General features: G+C 49.1%; 1 protein-coding gene across 2 annotated transcripts in view; it reads left to right on the top strand.

Moving 5' to 3' along the window:
• Positions 1-19136, top strand: part of sec63 (SEC63 homolog, protein translocation regulator) — a 48260-nt gene extending 29124 nt beyond the window's left edge. The window contains exons 8-20 of one of the 2 annotated variants that reach the window (XM_042301128.1): positions 806-914; positions 1151-1245; positions 5012-5144; positions 8352-8444; positions 8648-8793; positions 9276-9423; positions 11697-11779; positions 14441-14518; positions 14625-14780; positions 15509-15664; positions 16666-16866; positions 17152-17256; positions 18928-19136. In XM_042301128.1, coding sequence (XP_042157062.1) covers positions 806-914; positions 1151-1245; positions 5012-5144; positions 8352-8444; positions 8648-8793; positions 9276-9423; positions 11697-11779; positions 14441-14518; positions 14625-14780; positions 15509-15664; positions 16666-16866; positions 17152-17256; positions 18928-19065 — 1641 coding nt within the window. In that variant the 3' untranslated portion in view covers positions 19066-19136. Of the gene's footprint in view, positions 1-805; positions 915-1150; positions 1246-5011; positions 5145-8351; positions 8445-8647; positions 8794-9275; positions 9424-11696; positions 11780-14440; positions 14519-14621; positions 14781-15508; positions 15665-16665; positions 16867-17151; positions 17257-18927 lie in introns of both variants that reach the window. The other variant, XM_042301127.1, reaches the window with a different exon arrangement.
• The last annotated feature ends 249 nt before the right edge of the window (positions 19137-19385 follow it).

The following is a 19385-nucleotide window of genomic DNA, read 5'->3' as shown; positions in this document are numbered from 1 at the left end:
CAGGGTACGTGGTGGTATCGGTTACAAACCTTGTCTCTTCTCCCTCCCCCTCAGGGTACGTGGTGGTATCGGTTACAAACCTTGTCTCTTCTCCCTCCCCCTCAGGGTACGTGGTGGTATCGGTTACAAACCTTGTCTCTTCTCCCTCCCCCTCAGGGTACGTGGTGGTATCGGTTACAAACCTTGTCTCTTCTCCCTCCCCCTCAGGGTACGTGGTGGTATCGGTTACAAACCTTGTCTCTTCTCCCTCCCCCCAGGGTGCGTGGTGGTATCGGTTACAAACCTTGTCTCTTCTCCCTCCCCCAGGGTACGTGGTGGTATCGGTTACAAACCTTGTCTCTTCTCCCTCCCCCTCAGGGTACGTGGTGGTATCGGTTACAAACCTTGTCTCTTCTCCCTCCCCCCAGGGTACGTGGTGGTATCGGTTACAAACCTTGTCTCTTCTCCCTCCCCCAGGGTACGTGGTGGTATCGGTTACAAACCTTGTCTCTTCTCCCTCCCCCAGGGTACGTGGTGGTATCGGTTACAAACCTTGTCTCTTCTCCCTCCCCCAGGGTACGTGGTGGTATCGGTTACAAACCTTGTCTCTTCTCCCTCCCCCTCAGGGTACGTGGTGGTATCGGTTACAAACCTTGTCTCTTCTCCCTCCCCCAGGGTACGTGGTGGTATCGGTTACAAACCTTGTCTCTTCTCCCTCCCCCTCAGGGTACGTGGTGGTATCGGTTACAAACCTTGTCTCTTCTCCCTCCCCCCAGGGTACGTGGTGGTATCGGTTACAAACCTTGTCTCTTCTCCCTCCCCTCAGGGTACGTGGTGGTATCGGTCTATACGTTACAGTGGCGACCAGATTCTAATCAACACGACACAACTCTTCATGCACTTCATGTACAAGACGCCCAACATGAACATGAAACGTGAGTTAACGACCCTGACCGCAGTTTTAAAGTGGTACTTCACCCAAATGTATAAAAATGACACATTTTGTTTCCTTGCCATGGAAACAGTCTATGGACCACGTATGACAGCAACCCATGCTTTGGCTTAGGTTGCCTGGCTGCTGTTTCCAAAATGCTAACTTTCTAGCATTTCTAGCACAAATCGAATTAGTTAATGGTACCGATATTAGTATTGTTCACTCTTCATATCGTAGGGTTATCCATGGTGTTGACGGCTGCGTTTGAGTTTGACCCCCGCAGCAACAAAGAGGCCACCATACGACCCACGGACAACATCCAAGTACCACAGGTAAAATAGTGACTGTCGTTCTGTCTGCCTGCCTGTCGTTCTGTCTGCCTGCCTGTCGTTCTGTCTGCCTGCCTGTCGTTCTGTCTGCCTGCCTGTCGTTCTGTCTGCCTGCCTGTCGTTCTGTCTGCCTGCCTGTCGTTCTGTCTGCCTGCCTGTCGTTCTGTCTGCCTGCCTGTCGTTCTGTCTGCCTGCCTGTCGTTCTGTCTCAGGGATGCAAATTAGTCACCTTTCGTTGAAATTCACAGTTGATTCCAAAATAGGTGACCTACGTGATTAGTGTAGATCCGTTTAGAAAAGTTTAGGGGGAGGGTGGGGTGGGGGGCTTTGGATCAGACTACTGGCTGTTATTGGGAGGGTGGGGGGGGATTTGGATCAGACTACTGGTTGTTATTGGGGGGGGGGGCTTTGGATCAGACTACTGGTTGTTATTGGGGGGGCTTTGGATCAGACTACTGGCTGTTATTGTGGGGGGGGGCTTTGGATCAGACTACTGGTTGTTATTGGGAGGGGGCTTTGGATCAGACTACTGGTTGTTATTGGGGGCTTTGGATCAGACTACTGGCTGTTATTGTGGGGGGCTTTGGATCAGACTACTGGTTGTTATTGGGAGGGGGGCTTTGGATCAGACTACTGGTTGTTATTGGGGGCTTTGGATCAGACTACTGGTTGTTATTGGGAGGGGGCTTTGGATCAGACTACTGGTTGTTATTGGGGGGGCTTTGGATCAGACTACTGGTTGTTATTGGGGGGCTTTGGATCAGACTACTGGCTGTTATTGGGGGCTTTGGATCAGACTACTGGTTGTTATTGGGGGGCTTTGGATCAGACTACTGGCTGTTATTGGGGGGCTTTGGATCAGACTACTGGCTATTGGGGGGCTTTGGATCAGACTACTGGCTGTTATTGGGGGCTTTGGATCAGACTACTGGTTGTTATTGGGGGGGGCTTTGGATCAGACTACTGGCTGTTATTGGGGGGGCTTTGGATCAGACTACTGGCTATTGGGGGGGCTTTGGATCAGACTACTGGTTGTTATTGGGGGGGCTTTGGATCAGACTACTGGTTGTTATTGGGAGGGGGACTTTGGATCAGACTACTGGTTGTTATTGGGGGGGGGGCTTTGGATCAGACTACTGGTTGTTATTGGGGGGGGGCTTTGGATCAGACTACTGGTTGTTATTGGGGGGGGCTTTGGATCAGACTACTGGCTGTAAGAGAAAGAGTGATGCACGTTTCGAGCAATACTGGCTGTATCCAATCGTAACAGCGGAATGCAGCACGTGACTGAAGAGTGAAGAGACAACCGATTTGCTAGTTACAGCGTCAGAGCGTGCTCTGGAAAGACCGCACAGAGTAGAAAGGCAGTTTTCCATTTACCGCAGCGTGTCCCCTGAACGATATCGAAGAGAGGGGTGACAAGCCTGACCACGGACACGGGGTGAGAAGGTGACGAAGCTACTCCATGAGCTGTAACCGAAGGAACTGTCATTTGGAAAGTTTGATGTGCGGGAGACAGTGTGGTGGAATAAGTATTGTTAGAGTTAAGTGACGGTATCTTGCTCGCTGGTTCGATTTGTCCGTTAGCGAAGTTAGCCAGAGAAACCTAACCTAACAAGTGTTCTATTATAAAGGCTGTCATGGTAACAAGCGTTCTATTATAAAGGCTGTCATGGTAACACGCGTTCTATTATAAAGGCTGTCATGGTAACACGCGTTCTATTATAAAGGGTGTCATGGTAACGCATTCTATTATAAAGGCTGTCATGGTAACAAGCGTTCTATTATAAAGGCTGTCATTGTAACACGAGTTCTATTATAAAGGCTGTCATTGTAACACGAGTTCTATTATAAAGGCTGTCATTGTAACACGAGTTCTATTATAAAGGCTGTCATTGTAACACGAGTTCTATTATAAAGGCTGTCATTGTAACACGAGTTCTATTAAGGCTCTCATGGTAACAAGTGTTCTGTTATACAGGCTGTCATGGCAACAAGCGATATATTATAAAGGTTGTCATGGTAACAAGCGTTCTATTATAAAGGCTGTCATGGTAACAAGCATTCTGTTATACAGGCTGTCGTGTCAACAAGCGTTCTATTATAAAGGTTGTCATGGCAACAAGCGATATATTATAAAGGTTGTCATGGTAACAAGCGTTCTATTATAAAGGCTGTCATGGTAACAAGCATTCTGTTATACAGGCTGTCATGTCAACAAGTGTTCTATTATAAAGGCTGTCATGGCAACAAGCGTTCTATTATAAAGGCTGTCATGGTAACAAGCCTTCTATTATAAAGGCTGTCATGGCAACAAGTGTTGCATGTAATATTAGTGGATTGTTTTTTCAAGACTTGAGTGTCATTTGCAGTAAAGTCTAGTCAACAAATAACATTGGATTTCTTTGTTTTTTAGCTGTGAATTAGGTTCACATGAACCACTTTATTTGACACACAGAGACTGATCATGTAGGTCATATTGTGTTGTTTAATTAGTTAAAACCTGCATTTCTCTCTGCAGGGATTTATTACATGTTTCAGTGCAACAACAAAGACTGTCACCTTTTTGGTTCCTCACCAGTTTGCATCCCTGCTGTCGACCTGTCTGCCGTTCGGCCTGCCGGCCTGTCTACGTGTCGGTCTCTCTCTCTCGGCCTCTGTGTGTCGGGCTCTCTCTCTCAGCCTCTGTGTGTCGGGCTCTCTCTCTCTCTCTCTCGGCCTCTGTGTCGGGCTCTCTCTCTCGGCCTCTGTGTGTCGGGCTCTCTCTCTCTCTCTCTCGGCCTCTGTGTGTCGGGCTCTCTCTCTCGGCCTCTGTGTGTCGGGCTCTCTCTCTCGGCCTCTGTGTGTCGGGCTCTCTCTCTCGGCCTCTGTGTGTCGGGCTCTCTCTCTCTCTCGGCCTCTGTGTGTCGGTCTCTCTCTCTCGGCCTCTGTGTGTCGGGCTCTCTCTCTCTCTCTCGGCCTCTGTGTGTCGGGCTCTCTCTCTCGGCCTCTGTGTGTCGGGCTCTCTCTCGGCCTCTGTGTGTCGGGCTCTCTCTCTCTCTCTCTCTCTCTCTCTCTCGGCCTCTGTGTGTCGGGCTCTCTCTCGGCCTCTGTGTGTCGGGCTCTCTCTCTCTCTCTCTCGGCCTCTGTGTGTCGGGCTCTCTCTCTCGGCCTCTGTGTGTCGGGCTCTCTCTCTCGGCCTCTGTGTGTCGGGCTCTCTCTCTCGGCCTCTGTGTCGGGCTCTCTCTCTCTCTCTCTCTCGGCCTCTGTGTGTCGGTCTCTCTCTCTCGGCCTCTGTGTGTCGGGCTCTCTCTCTCGGCCTCTGTGTGTCGGGCTCTCTCTCTCGGCCTCTGTGTGTCGGGCTCTCTCTCTCTCTCGGCCTCTGTGTGTCGGTCTCTCTCTCTCGGCCTCTGTGTGTCGGGCTCTCTCTCTCTCTCTCTCGGCCTCTGTGTGTCGGGCTCTCTCTCGGCCTCTGTGTGTCGGGCTCTCTCTCTCTCTCTCTCTCTCTCTCTCTCGGCCTCTGTGTGTCGGGCTCTCTCTCTCTCTCTCTCGGCCTCTGTGTGTCGGGCTCTCTCTCTCGGCCTCTGTGTGTCGGGCTCTCTCTCTCGGCCTCTGTGTGTCGGGCTCTCTCTCGGCCTCTGTGTGTCGGGCTCTCTCTCTCTCTCTCTCTCTCTCTCTGCCTCTGTGTGTCGGGCTCTCTCTCTCTCGGCCTCTGTGTGTGGGTCTCTCTCTCGGCCTCTGTGTGTGGGTCTCTTCTCGGTCTGTTAAACCTCTCCCTGTCTCTCTCTAGCTGATCCGTGAGTTGGGGAACATCAACGTGAAGAAGAAGGAGCCTCCATTCTGCTACCCATACAGTCTTAAGGCCCGGGTACTGGTGTTGGCTCACCTGGCACGCATGGAGGTCTCAGACGACATCGAAGAGGGTACGACACACCGCGCACACGGGGCTGCTACGGATACCGTATTACCGCCACACCGGCGGTCACAAGTCATGACAACATTCAAATTTCACTTGACCGTTTAGTCACGGTAATTAGACTTCTCTAAGCTCTGATGCTGCTGACGGTCATTAGTAGCCTACCAAACTGTCTAACTGCCTGGTACTCAGCACTCTATTGTCCCTCTAATCCCTCTGACATCAATGTAAATGTATTAGAAAATCTAATTAAAACACTTCATGAGAGCCCATGAGCTCATGTTGCTCAACATTTCCATAGGCTATGCATTTGTGTGAGAAAATAGAGTGATGGCCTCTAATAAAAAGAGGAGGATCCCATCAGCTTTCTATAGGCTAGGCCTACTATACTTATTAATCAGCTTTCCTAATATTCAGCACATTGCTTCTCTTTACAACAGGAGTATAGCCTACTTGGCTGGCATTAAAATGAACCACGGGAAAAGCGTCCTACATTCACAATTTTTATTTATTGAACCTATATTTAATTAGGCAAGTCCGTTAAAAACAAATTCTTATTTACAATGACGGCCTACCAGAAGGCAAAGGCCTCCTGTGGGGAAAACATGCATACACGCACGCACGCATGCACACACACAGAACAAGAGAGACAACACAAGGCTACATAAAGAGAGACCTAACACGACATGGTAGCAACACACAACATGGTACAAACATTATTGGTCACAGTCAACAGCACAAAGAGCAAGAAGGTAGAGACAACAATACATCACACAAAGCAGATACTACTGTCAGTCAGAGTGTCCATGATGGAGTCTTTGAATGAAGAGATGGAGATAAAACTGTCCAATTTGAGTGTTTGTTGCAGCTCGTTCCAGTCGCTAGCTGCAGCGAACTGAAAAGAGGAGCGACCCAGGGATGTGTGTGCTTTGGGGACCTTTAACAGAATGTGACTGGCAGAACGGGTGTTGTATGTGGAGGATGAGGACTGCAGTAGATATCTCAGATAGGGGGGAGTGAGGCCTAAGAAGGGTTTTATAAATAAGCATCAACCAGTGTGTCTTGCGACAGGTATACAGAGATGACCAGTTTACAGGGGAGCATAGAGAGCAGTGATGTGTCCTATAAGGAGCTTTGGTGGCAAATCTGATGGCCGAATGGTAAAGAACATCTAGCCGCTAGAGAGCACCCTTACCTGCCGATCTATAAATTACGTCTCTGTAATCTAGCATGGTTAGGATGGTGATCTGAATCAGGGTTAGTTTGGCAGCTGGGGTGAAAGAGGAGAGATTACCATAGAGGGAACCAAGTCTAGATTTAACTTTAGCCTGCAGCTCTGATATGTGCTGAGAGAAGGACAGTGTACCGTCTAGCCATACTCCCAAGTACTTGTATGAGGTGACGACCTCAATCTCTAAACCCTCAGAGGTAGTAATCACACCTGTGGGGAGAGGAGCATTCTTCTTACCAAACCACATGACCTTTGTTTTGGAGGTGTTCAGAACAAGGTTAAGGGCAGAGAGCTTGTTCGACACTAAGAAAGCTTTGCTGTAGAGCATTTAACGCAATCTGGGGAGGGGCCAGCTGAGTATAAGACTGTAAATGGATGAGAGAGCTTCCTAGTGCCTGAGCTATTTTGTTGATGTAAATTGAGAAGAGCGTAGGGCCTAGGATCGAGCCTTGGGGTACTCCCTTGGTGACAGGCAGTGGTTGAGACAGCAGATTTTCTGACTTTATACACTGCACTCTCTGAGAGAGGTAGTTAGCAAACCAGGCCAAAGACCCCACAGAGACACTAATACTCCTTAGTCGGCCCACAAGAATGGAATGGTCTACCGTATCAAAAGCTTTGGCCAAGTCAATAAAAATAGCAGCATAATACTGCTTAGAATCAAGGGCAATGGTGACATCATTGAGGACCTTTAAGGTTGCAGTGACACATCCATAACCTGAGCAGAAAACAGGTTACATACCAGAGAGAATACTATAGACATACCAGAGAGAATACTATAGACATACCAGAGAGAATACTATAGACATACCAGAGAGAATACTATAGACATACCAGAGAGAATACTATAGACATACCAGAGAGAATACTATAGACATACCAGAGGGAATACTATAGACATACCAGAGAGAATACTATAGACATACCAGAGAGAATACTATAGACATACCAGAGGGAATACTATAGACATACCAGAGAGAATACTATAGACATACCAGAGAGAATACTATAGACATACCAGAGAGAATACTATAGACATACCAGAGGGAATACTATAGACATACCAGAGGGAATACTATAGACATACCAGAGAGAATACTATAGACATACCAGAGAGAATACTATAGACATACCAGAGGGAATACTATAGACATACCAGAGGGAATACTATAGACATACCAGAGAGAATACTATAGACATACCAGAGAGAATACTATAGACATACCAGAGAGAATACTATAGACATACCAGAGAGAATACTATAGACATACCAGAGGGAATACTATAGACATACCAGAGGGAATACTATAGACATACCAGAGGGAATACTATAGACATACCAGAGGGAATACTATAGACATACCAGAGAGAATACTATAGACATACCAGAGAGAATACTATAGACATACCAGAGAGAATACTATAGACATACCAGAGGGAATACTATAGACATACCAGAGGGAATACTATAGACATACCAGAGGGAATACTATAGACATACCAGAGGGAATACTATAGACATACCAGAGAGAATACTATAGACATACCAGAGAGAATACTATAGACATACCAGAGAGAATACTATAGACATACCAGAGAGAATACTATAGACATCAAGAAAGCCAGCCAGCTGAATATTGACAGATTTTTTCCAAAAATTGATAAACGGGGAAAAATAGAAATAGGCCTATAACAGTTAGGATCAGCTTGATCTCCCTCTTTAAATAAAGGATGAACTGTGGCTGCCTTCCAAGCAATGGGAACCTCCCCAGAAAGGAGACAGGTTAAAAAGGTCGGGCTTGGTGATGATAGGGGCAGCAACCTTAAAGAAGAAAGGGTCTAAACCATCTGACCCAGATGTTTTTTGGGGGTCAAGTTTAAGGAGCTCCTTTAGCCTGCCCGCTCTGTGTCTCACTCTGTCTCTCTGTCTCTCTCTCTCTCTCTCTCTCTCTCTCTCTCTCTCTCTCTTTCTCTGTGTTACAGACCAGAGGTTTGTGGTGAGGAAGAGTCCAGCTCTGCTCCAGGAGATGGTCAACGTGGGCTGTCAACTCACCATGATGGCCAACAGCAGAGGAGGTACACACACACACACACACACTGTCAACTCACCATGATGGCCAACGACAGAGGTACACACACACACTGTCAACTCACCATGATGACCAACAGCAGACTGACACACACACACTGTCAACTCACCATGATGACCAACAGCAGACTGACACACACACAGACACTTGCCCAAACTGACACAGATGCATGCTGGCCTGTGTGTGCAGGGTTCCATGCCCCCAGGCTGGTGTCGATAGAGAACTGTATGAAACTGACCCAGATGATCGTCCAGGGTCTGCAGGAGTCCAAGTCTCCTCTGCTGCAGCTTCCTCACTTTGAAGAGGAGCACCTCCGCTACTGCGTCTCCAAGAAGGTACCGTCACCCAGACAATGTTTGGCTCTGTGTACAAGGCCTCTTTCTCAATTCACCTTTCCTCGATTCCTTACGTCCTCTCTTCTCACCTTCTCAAAACCCATTGGAGGAAAAAGTCTGAGGGGAGGGACCTTGGATCTAGTCGTCTAATAGAGTTGAGAAGGATGCAAGGAGGTTGTGAGGAATTGCAGTAAGACCAATTGAGATGGAGCCATAACACAGTAATTCTCTCCCCTCCTCCCTATACCCTCCCTCCAGTATAAGGTGTGTTACTATGGTAACCAGTATTAGGTGGTAACCAGTACAAGGTGTATTATGGTATGGTAACTATAGTAACCTCTCCCCAGTACAAGGTGTATTATGGTATGGTAACTATAGTAACCTCTCCCCAGTACAAGGTGTATTATGGTATGGTAACTATAGTAACCTCTCCCCAGTACAAGGTGTATTATGGTATGGTAACTATAGTAACCTCTCCCCAGTACAAGGTGCGTAGCCTGCAGGACCTGGTCAGCCTGAAGGACTCGGACCGTCGGAGCATGCTCCGTTTCCTTGGCGAGGAGAAGTATGACGAGGTTATGGCCGTACTCGCCAGCTTCCCGTCCATCACCATGGATACCAAGCTGCAGGGTGAGGTCACGCCCCTTCTCTGAAGTTTGTGTTTGTATTCACTCAATTTTAGTTCCTGCAGGCTGTCTCAACAGATACTGGCATGAAACCACATCTAACTGGCTGTCTCAACAGATACTGGCATGAAACCACATCTAACTGGCTGTCCCAACAGATACTGGCATGAAACCACATCTAACTGGCTGTCCCAACAGATACTGGCATGAAACCACATCTAACTGGCTGTCTCAACAGATACTGGCATGAAACCACATCTAACTGGCTGTCCCAACAGATACTGGCATGAAACCACATCTAACTGGCTGTCCCAACAGATACTGGCATGAAACCACATCTAACTGGCTGTCCCAACAGATACTGGCATGAAACCACATCTAACTGGCTGTCCCAACAGATACTGGCATGAAACCACATCTAACTGGCTGTCCCAACAGATACTGGCATGAAACCACATCTAACTGGCTGTCCCAACAGATACTGGCATGAAACCACATCTAACTGGCTGTCTCAACAGATACTGGCATGAAACCACATCTAACTGGCTATCCCAACAGATACTGGCATGAAACCACATCTAACTGGCTGTCTCAACAGATACTGGCATGAAACCACATCTAACTGGCTGTCTCAACAGATACTGGCATGAAACCACATCTAACTGGCTGTCTCAACAGATACTGGCATGAAACCACATCTAACTGGCTGTCTCAACAGATACTGGCATGAAACCACATCTAACTGGCTGTCTCAACAGATACTGGCATGAAACCACATCTAACTGGCTGTCTCAACAGATACGGGCATGAAACCACATCTAACTGGCTGTCTCAACAGATACTGGCATGAAACCACATCTAACTGGCTGTCTCAACAGATACTGGCATGAAACCACATCTAACTGGCTGTCTCAACAGATACTGGCATGAAACCACATCTAACTGGCTGTCTCAACAGATACTGGCATGAAACCACATCTAACTGGCTGTCTCAACAGATACTGCCATGAAACCACATCTAACTGGCTGTCCCAACAGATACTGGCATGAAACCACATCTAACTGGCTGTCTCAACAGATACTGGCATGAAACCACATCTAACTGGCTGTCTCAACAGATACTGGCATGAAACCACATCTAACTGGCTGTCTCAACAGATACTGGCATGAAACCACATCTAACTGGCTGTCCCAACAGATACTGGCATGAAACCACATCTAACTGGCTGTCTCAACAGATACTGGCATGAAACCACATCTAACTGGCTGTCTCAACAGATACTGGCATGAAACCACATCTAACTGGCTATCCCAACAGATACTGGCATGAAACCACATCTAACTGGCTGTCTCAACAGATACTGCCATGAAACCACATCTAACTGGCTGTCCCAACAGATACTGGCATGAAACCACATCTAACTGGCTGTCCCAACAGATACTGGCATGAAACCACATCTAACTGGCTGTCTCAACAGATACTGGCATGAAACCACATCTAACTGGCTGTCTCAACAGATACTGGCATGAAACCACATCTAACTGGCTGTCCCAACAGATACTGGCATGAAACCACATCTAACTGGCTGTCTCAACAGATACTGGCATGAAACCACATCTAACTGGCTGTCTCAACAGATACTGGCATGAAACCACATCTAACTGGCTATCCCAACAGATACTGGCATGAAACCACATCTAACTGGCTGTCCCAACAGATACTGCCATGAAACCACATCTAACTGGCTGTCCCAACAGATACTGGCATGAAACCACATCTAACTGGCTGTCCCAACAGATACTGGCATGAAACCACATCTAACTGGCTGTCTCAACAGATACTGGCATGAAACCACATCTAACTGGCTGTCTCAACAGATACTGGCATGAAACCACATCTAACTGGCTATCCCAACAGATACTGGCATGAAACCACATCTAACTGGCTGTCTCAACAGATACTGGCATGAAACCACATCTAACTGGCTGTCCCAACAGATACTGGCATGAAACCACATCTAACTGGCTGTCCCAACAGATACTGGCATGAAACCACATCTAACTGGCTATCCCAACAGATACTGGCATGAAACCACATCTAACTTTCTAGAAGGTCCTTACATGGCAAAAAACAAATGTTAGAAGAGAATAAGGTCTTTGTTTAATTGATAAGATATTTGTTTTTCTCAGGGGAAAACCTGTCTTCTGTTGTCTCTCCAGTCCTGGACTGTTACTACTGTCTCATCTCTAACCTGTTGTCTTCTGTTGTCTCTCCAGTCCTGGATGATGAAGACAGCAATAACATCACAGCTGGATCCATCGTCACGGTTACGGTCACCCTGACCAGGAAGAGGATGGCGGTAAGGGTCGGAGGGAGGAAGGGTTGGTCGGAGGGAGGAAGGGTTGGTCGGAGGGAGGGAAGGGTTGGTCGGAGGGAGGGAAGGGTTGGTCGGAGGGAGGGGGAAGGGTTGGTCGGAGGGAGGGAGGGAGGGAGGGAAGGGTTGGTCGGAGGGAGGGAGGAAGGGTTGGTCGGAGGGAGGGAGGGTTGGTCGGAGGGAGGGTTGGATGGATGGATACAGGGAGGGTTGGATGGAGGGAGGGAGGGAGGAGGGAGGGAGGGAGGGTTGGATGGATGGATGGATGGAGGGAGGGAGGGAGGGTTGGAGGGAGGGAGGGAGGGGAGGGAGGGGAGGGTTGGAGGGAGGGAGGGGAGGGGAGGGAGGGGAGGGTTGGATGGATGGATGGATGGAGGGGAGGGTTGGATGGATGGAGGGAGGGAGGGTTGATGGATGGATGGATGGATGGATGGAGGGAGTGTTGGATGGATGGATGGAGGGAGGGTTGGATGGATGGATGGAGGGGAGGGTTGGATGGATGGAGGGAGGGTTGGATGGATGGATGGAGGGAGGGATGGATGGTTGGATGGAGGGAGGGTTGGATGGATGGATGGAGGGAGTGTTGGAGGGAGTGTTGGAGGGAGGGATGGATGGAGGGAGGGTTGGAGGGAGTGTTGGATGGATGGAGGGAGGGATGGATGGATCGAGGGAGGGTTGGATGGAGGGTTGGATGGAGGGTTGGAGGGGTAGAGAGAGGGTTGGATGGATGGATGGAAGGAGGGTTGGATGGAGGGAGGGAGGGTTGGATGGATGGAGGGGGAGGGTTGGAGGGAGGGTTGGAGGGGTGGAGAGGATGGAGGGAGGGAGGGAGGGTTGGATGGATGGAGGGAGGGTTGGAGGGAGGGTTGGAGGGGTAGAGAGGGTTGGATGGAGGGAGGGTTGGATGGATGGATGGATGGATGGAGGGAGGGAGGGTTGGAGGGAGGGAGGGTTGGAGGGAGGGAGGGTTGGTTGGAGGGAGGGAGGGTTGGATGGAGGGAGGGAGGGAGGGTTGGATGGATGGATGGAGGGAGGGCTGGATGGAGGGAGGATTGGATGGATGGATGGATGGAGGGAGGGAGGGAGGGTTGGATGGATGGATGGAGGGAGTGTTGGATGGAGGGAGGGTTGGATGGATGGAGGGAGGGAGGGAGGGAGGGTTGGATGGAGGGTTGGATGGATGGAGGGAGGGAGGGTTGGATGGATGGATGGATGGAGGGAGTGTTGGATGAAGGGAGGGAGGGATGGAGGGAGGGTTGGAGGGAGGGTTGGATGGATGGATGGAGGGAGTGTTTGATGGATGGAGGGAGTGTTGGAGGGAGGGAGGGTTGGATGGAGGGTTGGAGGGAGAGGGAGGGTTGGAGGGGTAGAGGGAGGGTTGGAGGGAGGGTTGGAGGGGTAGAGGAGGGTTGGAGCGAGGGTTGGAGGGGTAGAGGGAGGGTTGGGGGGTAGAGGGAGGGTTGGGGGATAGAGGGAGGGTTGGAGGGGTAGAGGGAGTGTTGGGGGTAGAGGGAGGGTTGGAGGGTAGAGGGAGGGTTGGATGGAGGGTTGGAGGGGTAGAGGGAGGGTTGGAGGGGTAGAGGGAGGGTTGGAGGGAGGGTTGGAGGGAGGGAGGGTTGGATGGAGTGTTGGAGGGGTAGAGAGGGGTTGGATGGAGGGTTGGAGGGGTAGAGGGAGGGTTGGAGGGAGGGTTGGAGGGGTAGAGAGAGGGTTGGAGGGGTAGAGGGGGTTGGAGGCGTAGAGAGGAGGGTTGGAGGGGTAGAGGGAGGGTTGGAGGGGTAGAGGGAGGGTTGGAGGGGTAGAGGGAGGGTTGGAGGGGTAGAGGGAGGGTTGGAGGGGGAGAGAGGGTTGGAGGGGTAGAGAGAGGGTTGGAGGGGTAGAGAGAGGGTTGGAGGGGTAGAGAGGGGTTGGAGGGGTAGAGAGAGGGTTGGACGGGTAGAGAGAGGGTTGGAGGGGTAGAGAGAGGGGTAGAGGGGTAGAGAGGGGTTGGAGGGTTGGAGGGGTAGAGAGAGGGGTAGAGAGGGGTTGGAGGGTAGAGAGGGGGTAGAGGGGGAGAGAGAGGGGTTGGAGGGGTAGAGAGAGGGTTGGAGGGGTAGAGAGAGGGTTGGAGGGGTAGAGAGGGGTTGGAGGGGTAGAGGGGGGTAGAGGGGTAGAGAGAGGGGTAGAGGGGTAGAGAGAGGGTTGGAGGGGTAGAGAGAGGGGTAGAGAGAGGGTTGGAGGGGTAGAGAGAGGGTTGGAGGGGTAGAGAGGGGGGTAGAGAGAGGGTTGGAGGGGTAGAGAGAGGGTTGGAGGGGTAGAGAGAGGGTTGGAGGGAATTAATCTGTTATTGGATGTGTTTGAATGGTCTAATATAATAAAGCCACATTTTTAAATGTTTAACAAATATTCGTTTTTTTTTTTTATTCTTAAAATTCCAAATCAAATATTTAAATGAAGTGTGTGACCTTCTAAAAAAAAAATCTATACAGTTTCGTAAACTCCCTCGGCTTAGACTGTAGAGGGCTTAACATAGCAAATGAGTCGCATCTATGTATTCAATATGTCACTTTAGTTACTGTGTGTGTGTGTGTGTGTGTGTGTGTGTGTGTGTGTGTGTGTCTCGTGTGTGTGTGTGTCTCTTGTGTGTCTCTCTGTGTGTGTGTGTAGGAGGTGTTTGAGAAGGAGCAGAATGTGACACCGTGTCTCGGAGTTGGAGAGGAAGCCAGTACAGAGGATGCTGTCGCGGTACACACCGTCTGAACACACACACACACACACACACCTGACGACGCACACATTTGACAACGCAACGACTGATAACACATACCTTGTGCCTGTTTGTGTGCAGCAGGGAGACGTCAGTAAAACCAAAGCCAAGGTGTGGCAGAACAAGACGAAAGCAGCCAAGAAAACCAAGCAGTCAAAGAAGAAGAAACTCACCAAGAAGAAGCCCCTCCCACTGCCAGCAGCCAAGGCCAAACAGGCCAATGGGAGCGTGTCAGGAAGTGTAAGCAGCCAATCAGAGAGTTAATCCAAGTGGATTGTTCTGTTTTAATTAAGTCATCTTAACTTCTTTCACTGCCAGTACCAGACCTGGATTCAAATACCATTTAGACTATTTTAGTTACTTTGATAAAAACATTTCCTAGTAGTTTGGAATTATAAAGGAAGTGGTTCGAGCCCGTTGTATATCAGAACTCATTCCACGTCTGACAAAGCATTTATTTATTCATTTATTCTCAGTCTTTGAATCCCGTTGGTTACCAGTTTACAATAGCAGAAGGTTCTCGAGGGTTTGTACCACATGGCCAATATACTCCACGGATAAAGGCTGAGTCCAGGCACTCTGCGGTGCGTAACGCGCAAGAACAACCCTTAGCTGTGGTGTTTTGTCCGTATACCACACCCCCTCGGGCGTGTATTTAAAAACACAGTTAAGTGTTGTTGTTTTTTTCCAACACAGGTATTTAAATACTCATTATGCATTTGAACTGAGGTCTGTTTGGTCGTTGGGTTATTTTAAATATGTAAAAAAATGTATATACAAAAAATACTAGTATTTTATATCTTATCAGTTAAACAAAATACTACTAAAATACTATCAACTAGTAGTTGATTCGTTATTTGAAAATACCCAAATAAAAAATACTTAAAAATGTATATGCATTTAAACCCAGGTCTGGTGGAAAACTAACCAATCAGTGTTGAGCTTTATGGACGCCTGTTTGTGTTTAGGAGGTGGTTGCCGTGGCGAAGGAAGATGAGGAGGACAGGTCAGACAAAGGCAGCGAATCAGAGGAGGGCAACAAAGATTCTCCGAGCGAGAGAGATGAGGAGAGTGACAAGCAGAGCGACACGGAGCAGGATGAGATCGCCGGGGACGACGAGGAGGTCAGACACCCCTGTGTGTGTGTGTGTGTCTGTGTCTGTGTGTGTGTCTGTGTGTCTGTGTGTGTAAGTAAAACTCCCCTGAGCACATGAGTAACTCCAGTCCTGGGAGGTGTCACACCTTTGCCCCAGGTCCAGCTAACACAATAATAATAATAACTAATCCAATAATCAACTAATCCTAATGTAATTAGTTGAATCAGGTGTGTTTGCTAGAGATGGGGGTGTGAACCACTCCGGCCCCAGAGGACTGCAGTTACCCATCTCTGAAGTCGAACATCACCGATTCACGCTGTCGGAGTACAGGATGTGTACACTTTAGGAGGAAAGACCTGTGTGTGTATAGATCAGGGCTCCTCCAACCGTTCCTGGGTGCAGCATCTCTCCAGGAACAGGGTTGGAGTTAAAACCTACAGGAGGGTCTCTCTCCAGGAACCGGGTTGGAGTTAAAACCTACAGGAGGGTTTCTCTCCAGGAACAGGGTTGGAGTTAAAACCTACAGGAGGGTAGCTCTCCAGGAACAGGGTTGGAGTTAAAACCTACAGGAGGGTCTCTCTCCAGGAACCGGGTTGGAGTTAAAACCTACAGGAGGGTCTCTCCAGGAACAGGGTTGGAGTTAAAACCTACAGGAGAGGTCTCTCTCCAGGAACAGGGTTGGAGTTAAAACCTACAGGAGGGTATCTCTCCAGGAACAGGGTTGGAGTTAAAACCTACAGGAGGGTCTCTCTCCAGGAACAGGGTTGGAGTTAAAACCTACAGGAGGGTCTCTCTCCAGGAACAGGGTTGGAGTTAAAACCTACAGGAGGGTATCTCTCCAGGAACAGGGTTGGAGTTAAAACCTACAGGAGGGTCTCTCTCCAGGAACAGGGTTGGAGTTAAAACCTACAGGAGGGTCTCTCTCCAGGAACAGGGTTGGAGTTAAAACCTACAGGAGGGTAGCTCTCCAGGAACAGGGTTGGAGATCAGTGGTATAGACTATGTATAACCCCCATCTCCCCCCCCAGGAGTGGGAGGCTCTGCAGCAGAGTGTCCAGCGAAGGGAGAGGGCGCTGTTGGAGACCAAGTCTAAGGTGACCCACCCCGTCTACAGCCTGTACTACCCAGAGGAGAAACATGAGTGGTGGTGGCTCTACATCGCTGACCGCAAGGACCAGACTCTAGTCTCCATGCCTTACCACGTCTGCACACTCAAAGACACAGAGGAGGTGAGAGGGAGAAGGGGTGTTGCCTATGTGTAGTATGACGCTCAACAGTTACCAATGTGTATCAAGAATGGTCCACCACCCAAAGGACATCCAGCCAACTTGATACAACTGTGGGAATCATTGGAGTCAATATGGGACCAGCAGCCCTGTGGAAACACTTTCTACACCTTGTAGAGTCCATGACCCTGACAGATTGAGGCTGTTCTGGGGGTGGGAGGGGGGCACTTGAATATTAGGAAGGTGTTCTTAATGTTTTGTATACTCGGTGTGTTCTCACTCCAACAGGTGGAGCTGAAGTTTCCAGCTCCCTCTAAAACAGGGAACTACCAGTACTCTGTTATCCTCCGCTCAGACTCTTACCTGGGTCTGGACCAGATCAGACCCCTCAAGGTGAGACCTTACAACTCACGTGTGTCTGTGTGTATTAGAAACTAAAATGTTTTAAGTGAGAATAGGCATTGGTCTGAAGCTGAAAGAGAATACCCATGTTCACCACAATGCCTGTTCCACCCATGTTCACCACAATGCCTGTTCCACCCATGTTCACCACAATGCCTGTTCCACCCATGTTCACCACAATGCCTGTTCCACCCATGTTCACCACAATGCCTGTTCCACCCATGTTCACCACAATGCCTGTTCCACCCATGTTCACCACAATGCCTGTTCCACCCATGTTCACCACAATGCCTGTTCTACCCATGTTCACCACAATGCCTGTTCCACCCATGTTCACCACAATGCCTGTTCCACCCATGTTCACCACAATGCCTGTTCCACCCATGTTCACCACAATGCCTGTTCTACCCATGTTCACCACAATGCCTGTTCCACCCATGTTCACCACAATGCCTGTTCCACCCATGTTCACCACAATGCCTGTTCCACCCATGTTCACCACAATGCCTGTTCCACCCATGTTCACCCACAATGCCTGTTCTACCCATGTTCACCACAATGCCTGTTCCACCCATGTTCACCACAATGCCTGTTCCACCCATGTTCACCACAATGCCTGTTCCACCCATGTTCACCACAATGCCTGTTCCACCCATGTTCACCACAATGCCTGTTCCACCCATGTTCACCACAATGCCTGTTCCACCCATGTTCACCACAATGCCTGTTCCACCCATGTTCACCACAATGCCTGTTCTACCCATGTTCACCACAATGCCTGTTCCACCCATGTTCACCACAATGCCTGTTCCACCCATGTTCACCACAATGCCTGTTCCACCCATGTTCACCACAATGCCTGTTCTACCCATGTTCACCAAAATGCCCTTTCCACCCATGTTTTACAGCACCACAATGCCTGTTCTACCCATGTTCACCACAATGCCTGTTCCACCCATGTTCACCACAATGCCTGTTCCACCCATGTTCACCACAATGCCTGTTCCACCCATGTTCACCACAATGCCTGTTCCACCCATGTTCACCACAATGCCTGTTCCACCCATGTTCACCACAATGCCTGTTCCACCCATGTTCACCACAATGCCTGTTCCACCCACAGCACACAGCATTTATGTTGATATTGCCCTTCAGTCTAAGTGGAGATGTAGTTTGAAGTACAATAGGATTCAGACCAGCAGCTCATTTCTGTCTGCAGTCTGTGTGTTGTAACTATATATTGTAACTGTGTGTGTGTTGTAACTGTGTGTGTGTTGTAACTGTGTGTGTGTTGTAACTGTGTGTGTGTTGTAACTGTGTGTGTTTGTAACTGTGTGTGTTGTAAGTGTGTGTGTTGTAACTGTGTGTGTGTTGTAACTGTGTGTGTGTTGTAACTGTGTGTGTGTTGTAACTGTGTGTTGTTGTAACTATATATTGTAACTGTGTGTGTGTGTTGTAACTATATATTGTAACTGTGTGTGTTGTAACTGTGTGTGTGTTGTAACTGTGTGTGTGTTGTAACTGTGTGTGTGTTGTAACTGTGTGTGTGTTGTAACTGTGTGTGTGTTGTAACTGTGTGGAACTATATATTGTAACTGTGTGTGTGTTGTAACTGTGTGTGTGTTGTAACTATATATTGTAACTGTGTTTTAACTGTGCCAGCTGGAGGTGCACGAGGCCAAGGCGGTGTTGGATAACCACCCCCAGTGGGACATCCCAGAAACGGAGGAGGAAGACGAGGAACAGGAGGACAGTGACGGGATCGAGGAGAGCGAAGAGGAGGATGAAGACAACGACTAAACACACACACACACACACAACCAACCACCCCAGGGCAGTTTGTACACACACACAAACCACCCCAGGGCAGTTTGTACACACACACAACCACCCCAGGGCAGTTTGTACACACACACAACCACCCCAGGGCAGTTTGTACACACACACAACCACCCCAGGGCAGTTTGTACACACACACAACCACCCCAGGGCAGTTTGTACACACACACAACCACCCCAGGGCAGTTTGTACACACACCCATACTGACATGGACTGTGGACCTCCCTATGGCCCCGCCCCTCACATTCTTTTCTACAGAGACCTAGACTGAGTCATGTCC

This window comes from Oncorhynchus tshawytscha, linkage group LG18, assembly GCF_018296145.1.
Source record: "Oncorhynchus tshawytscha isolate Ot180627B linkage group LG18, Otsh_v2.0, whole genome shotgun sequence".
NCBI lineage: Eukaryota > Metazoa > Chordata > Actinopteri > Salmoniformes > Salmonidae > Oncorhynchus > Oncorhynchus tshawytscha.
This window is presented reverse-complemented; position numbering and strand designations above follow the sequence as displayed.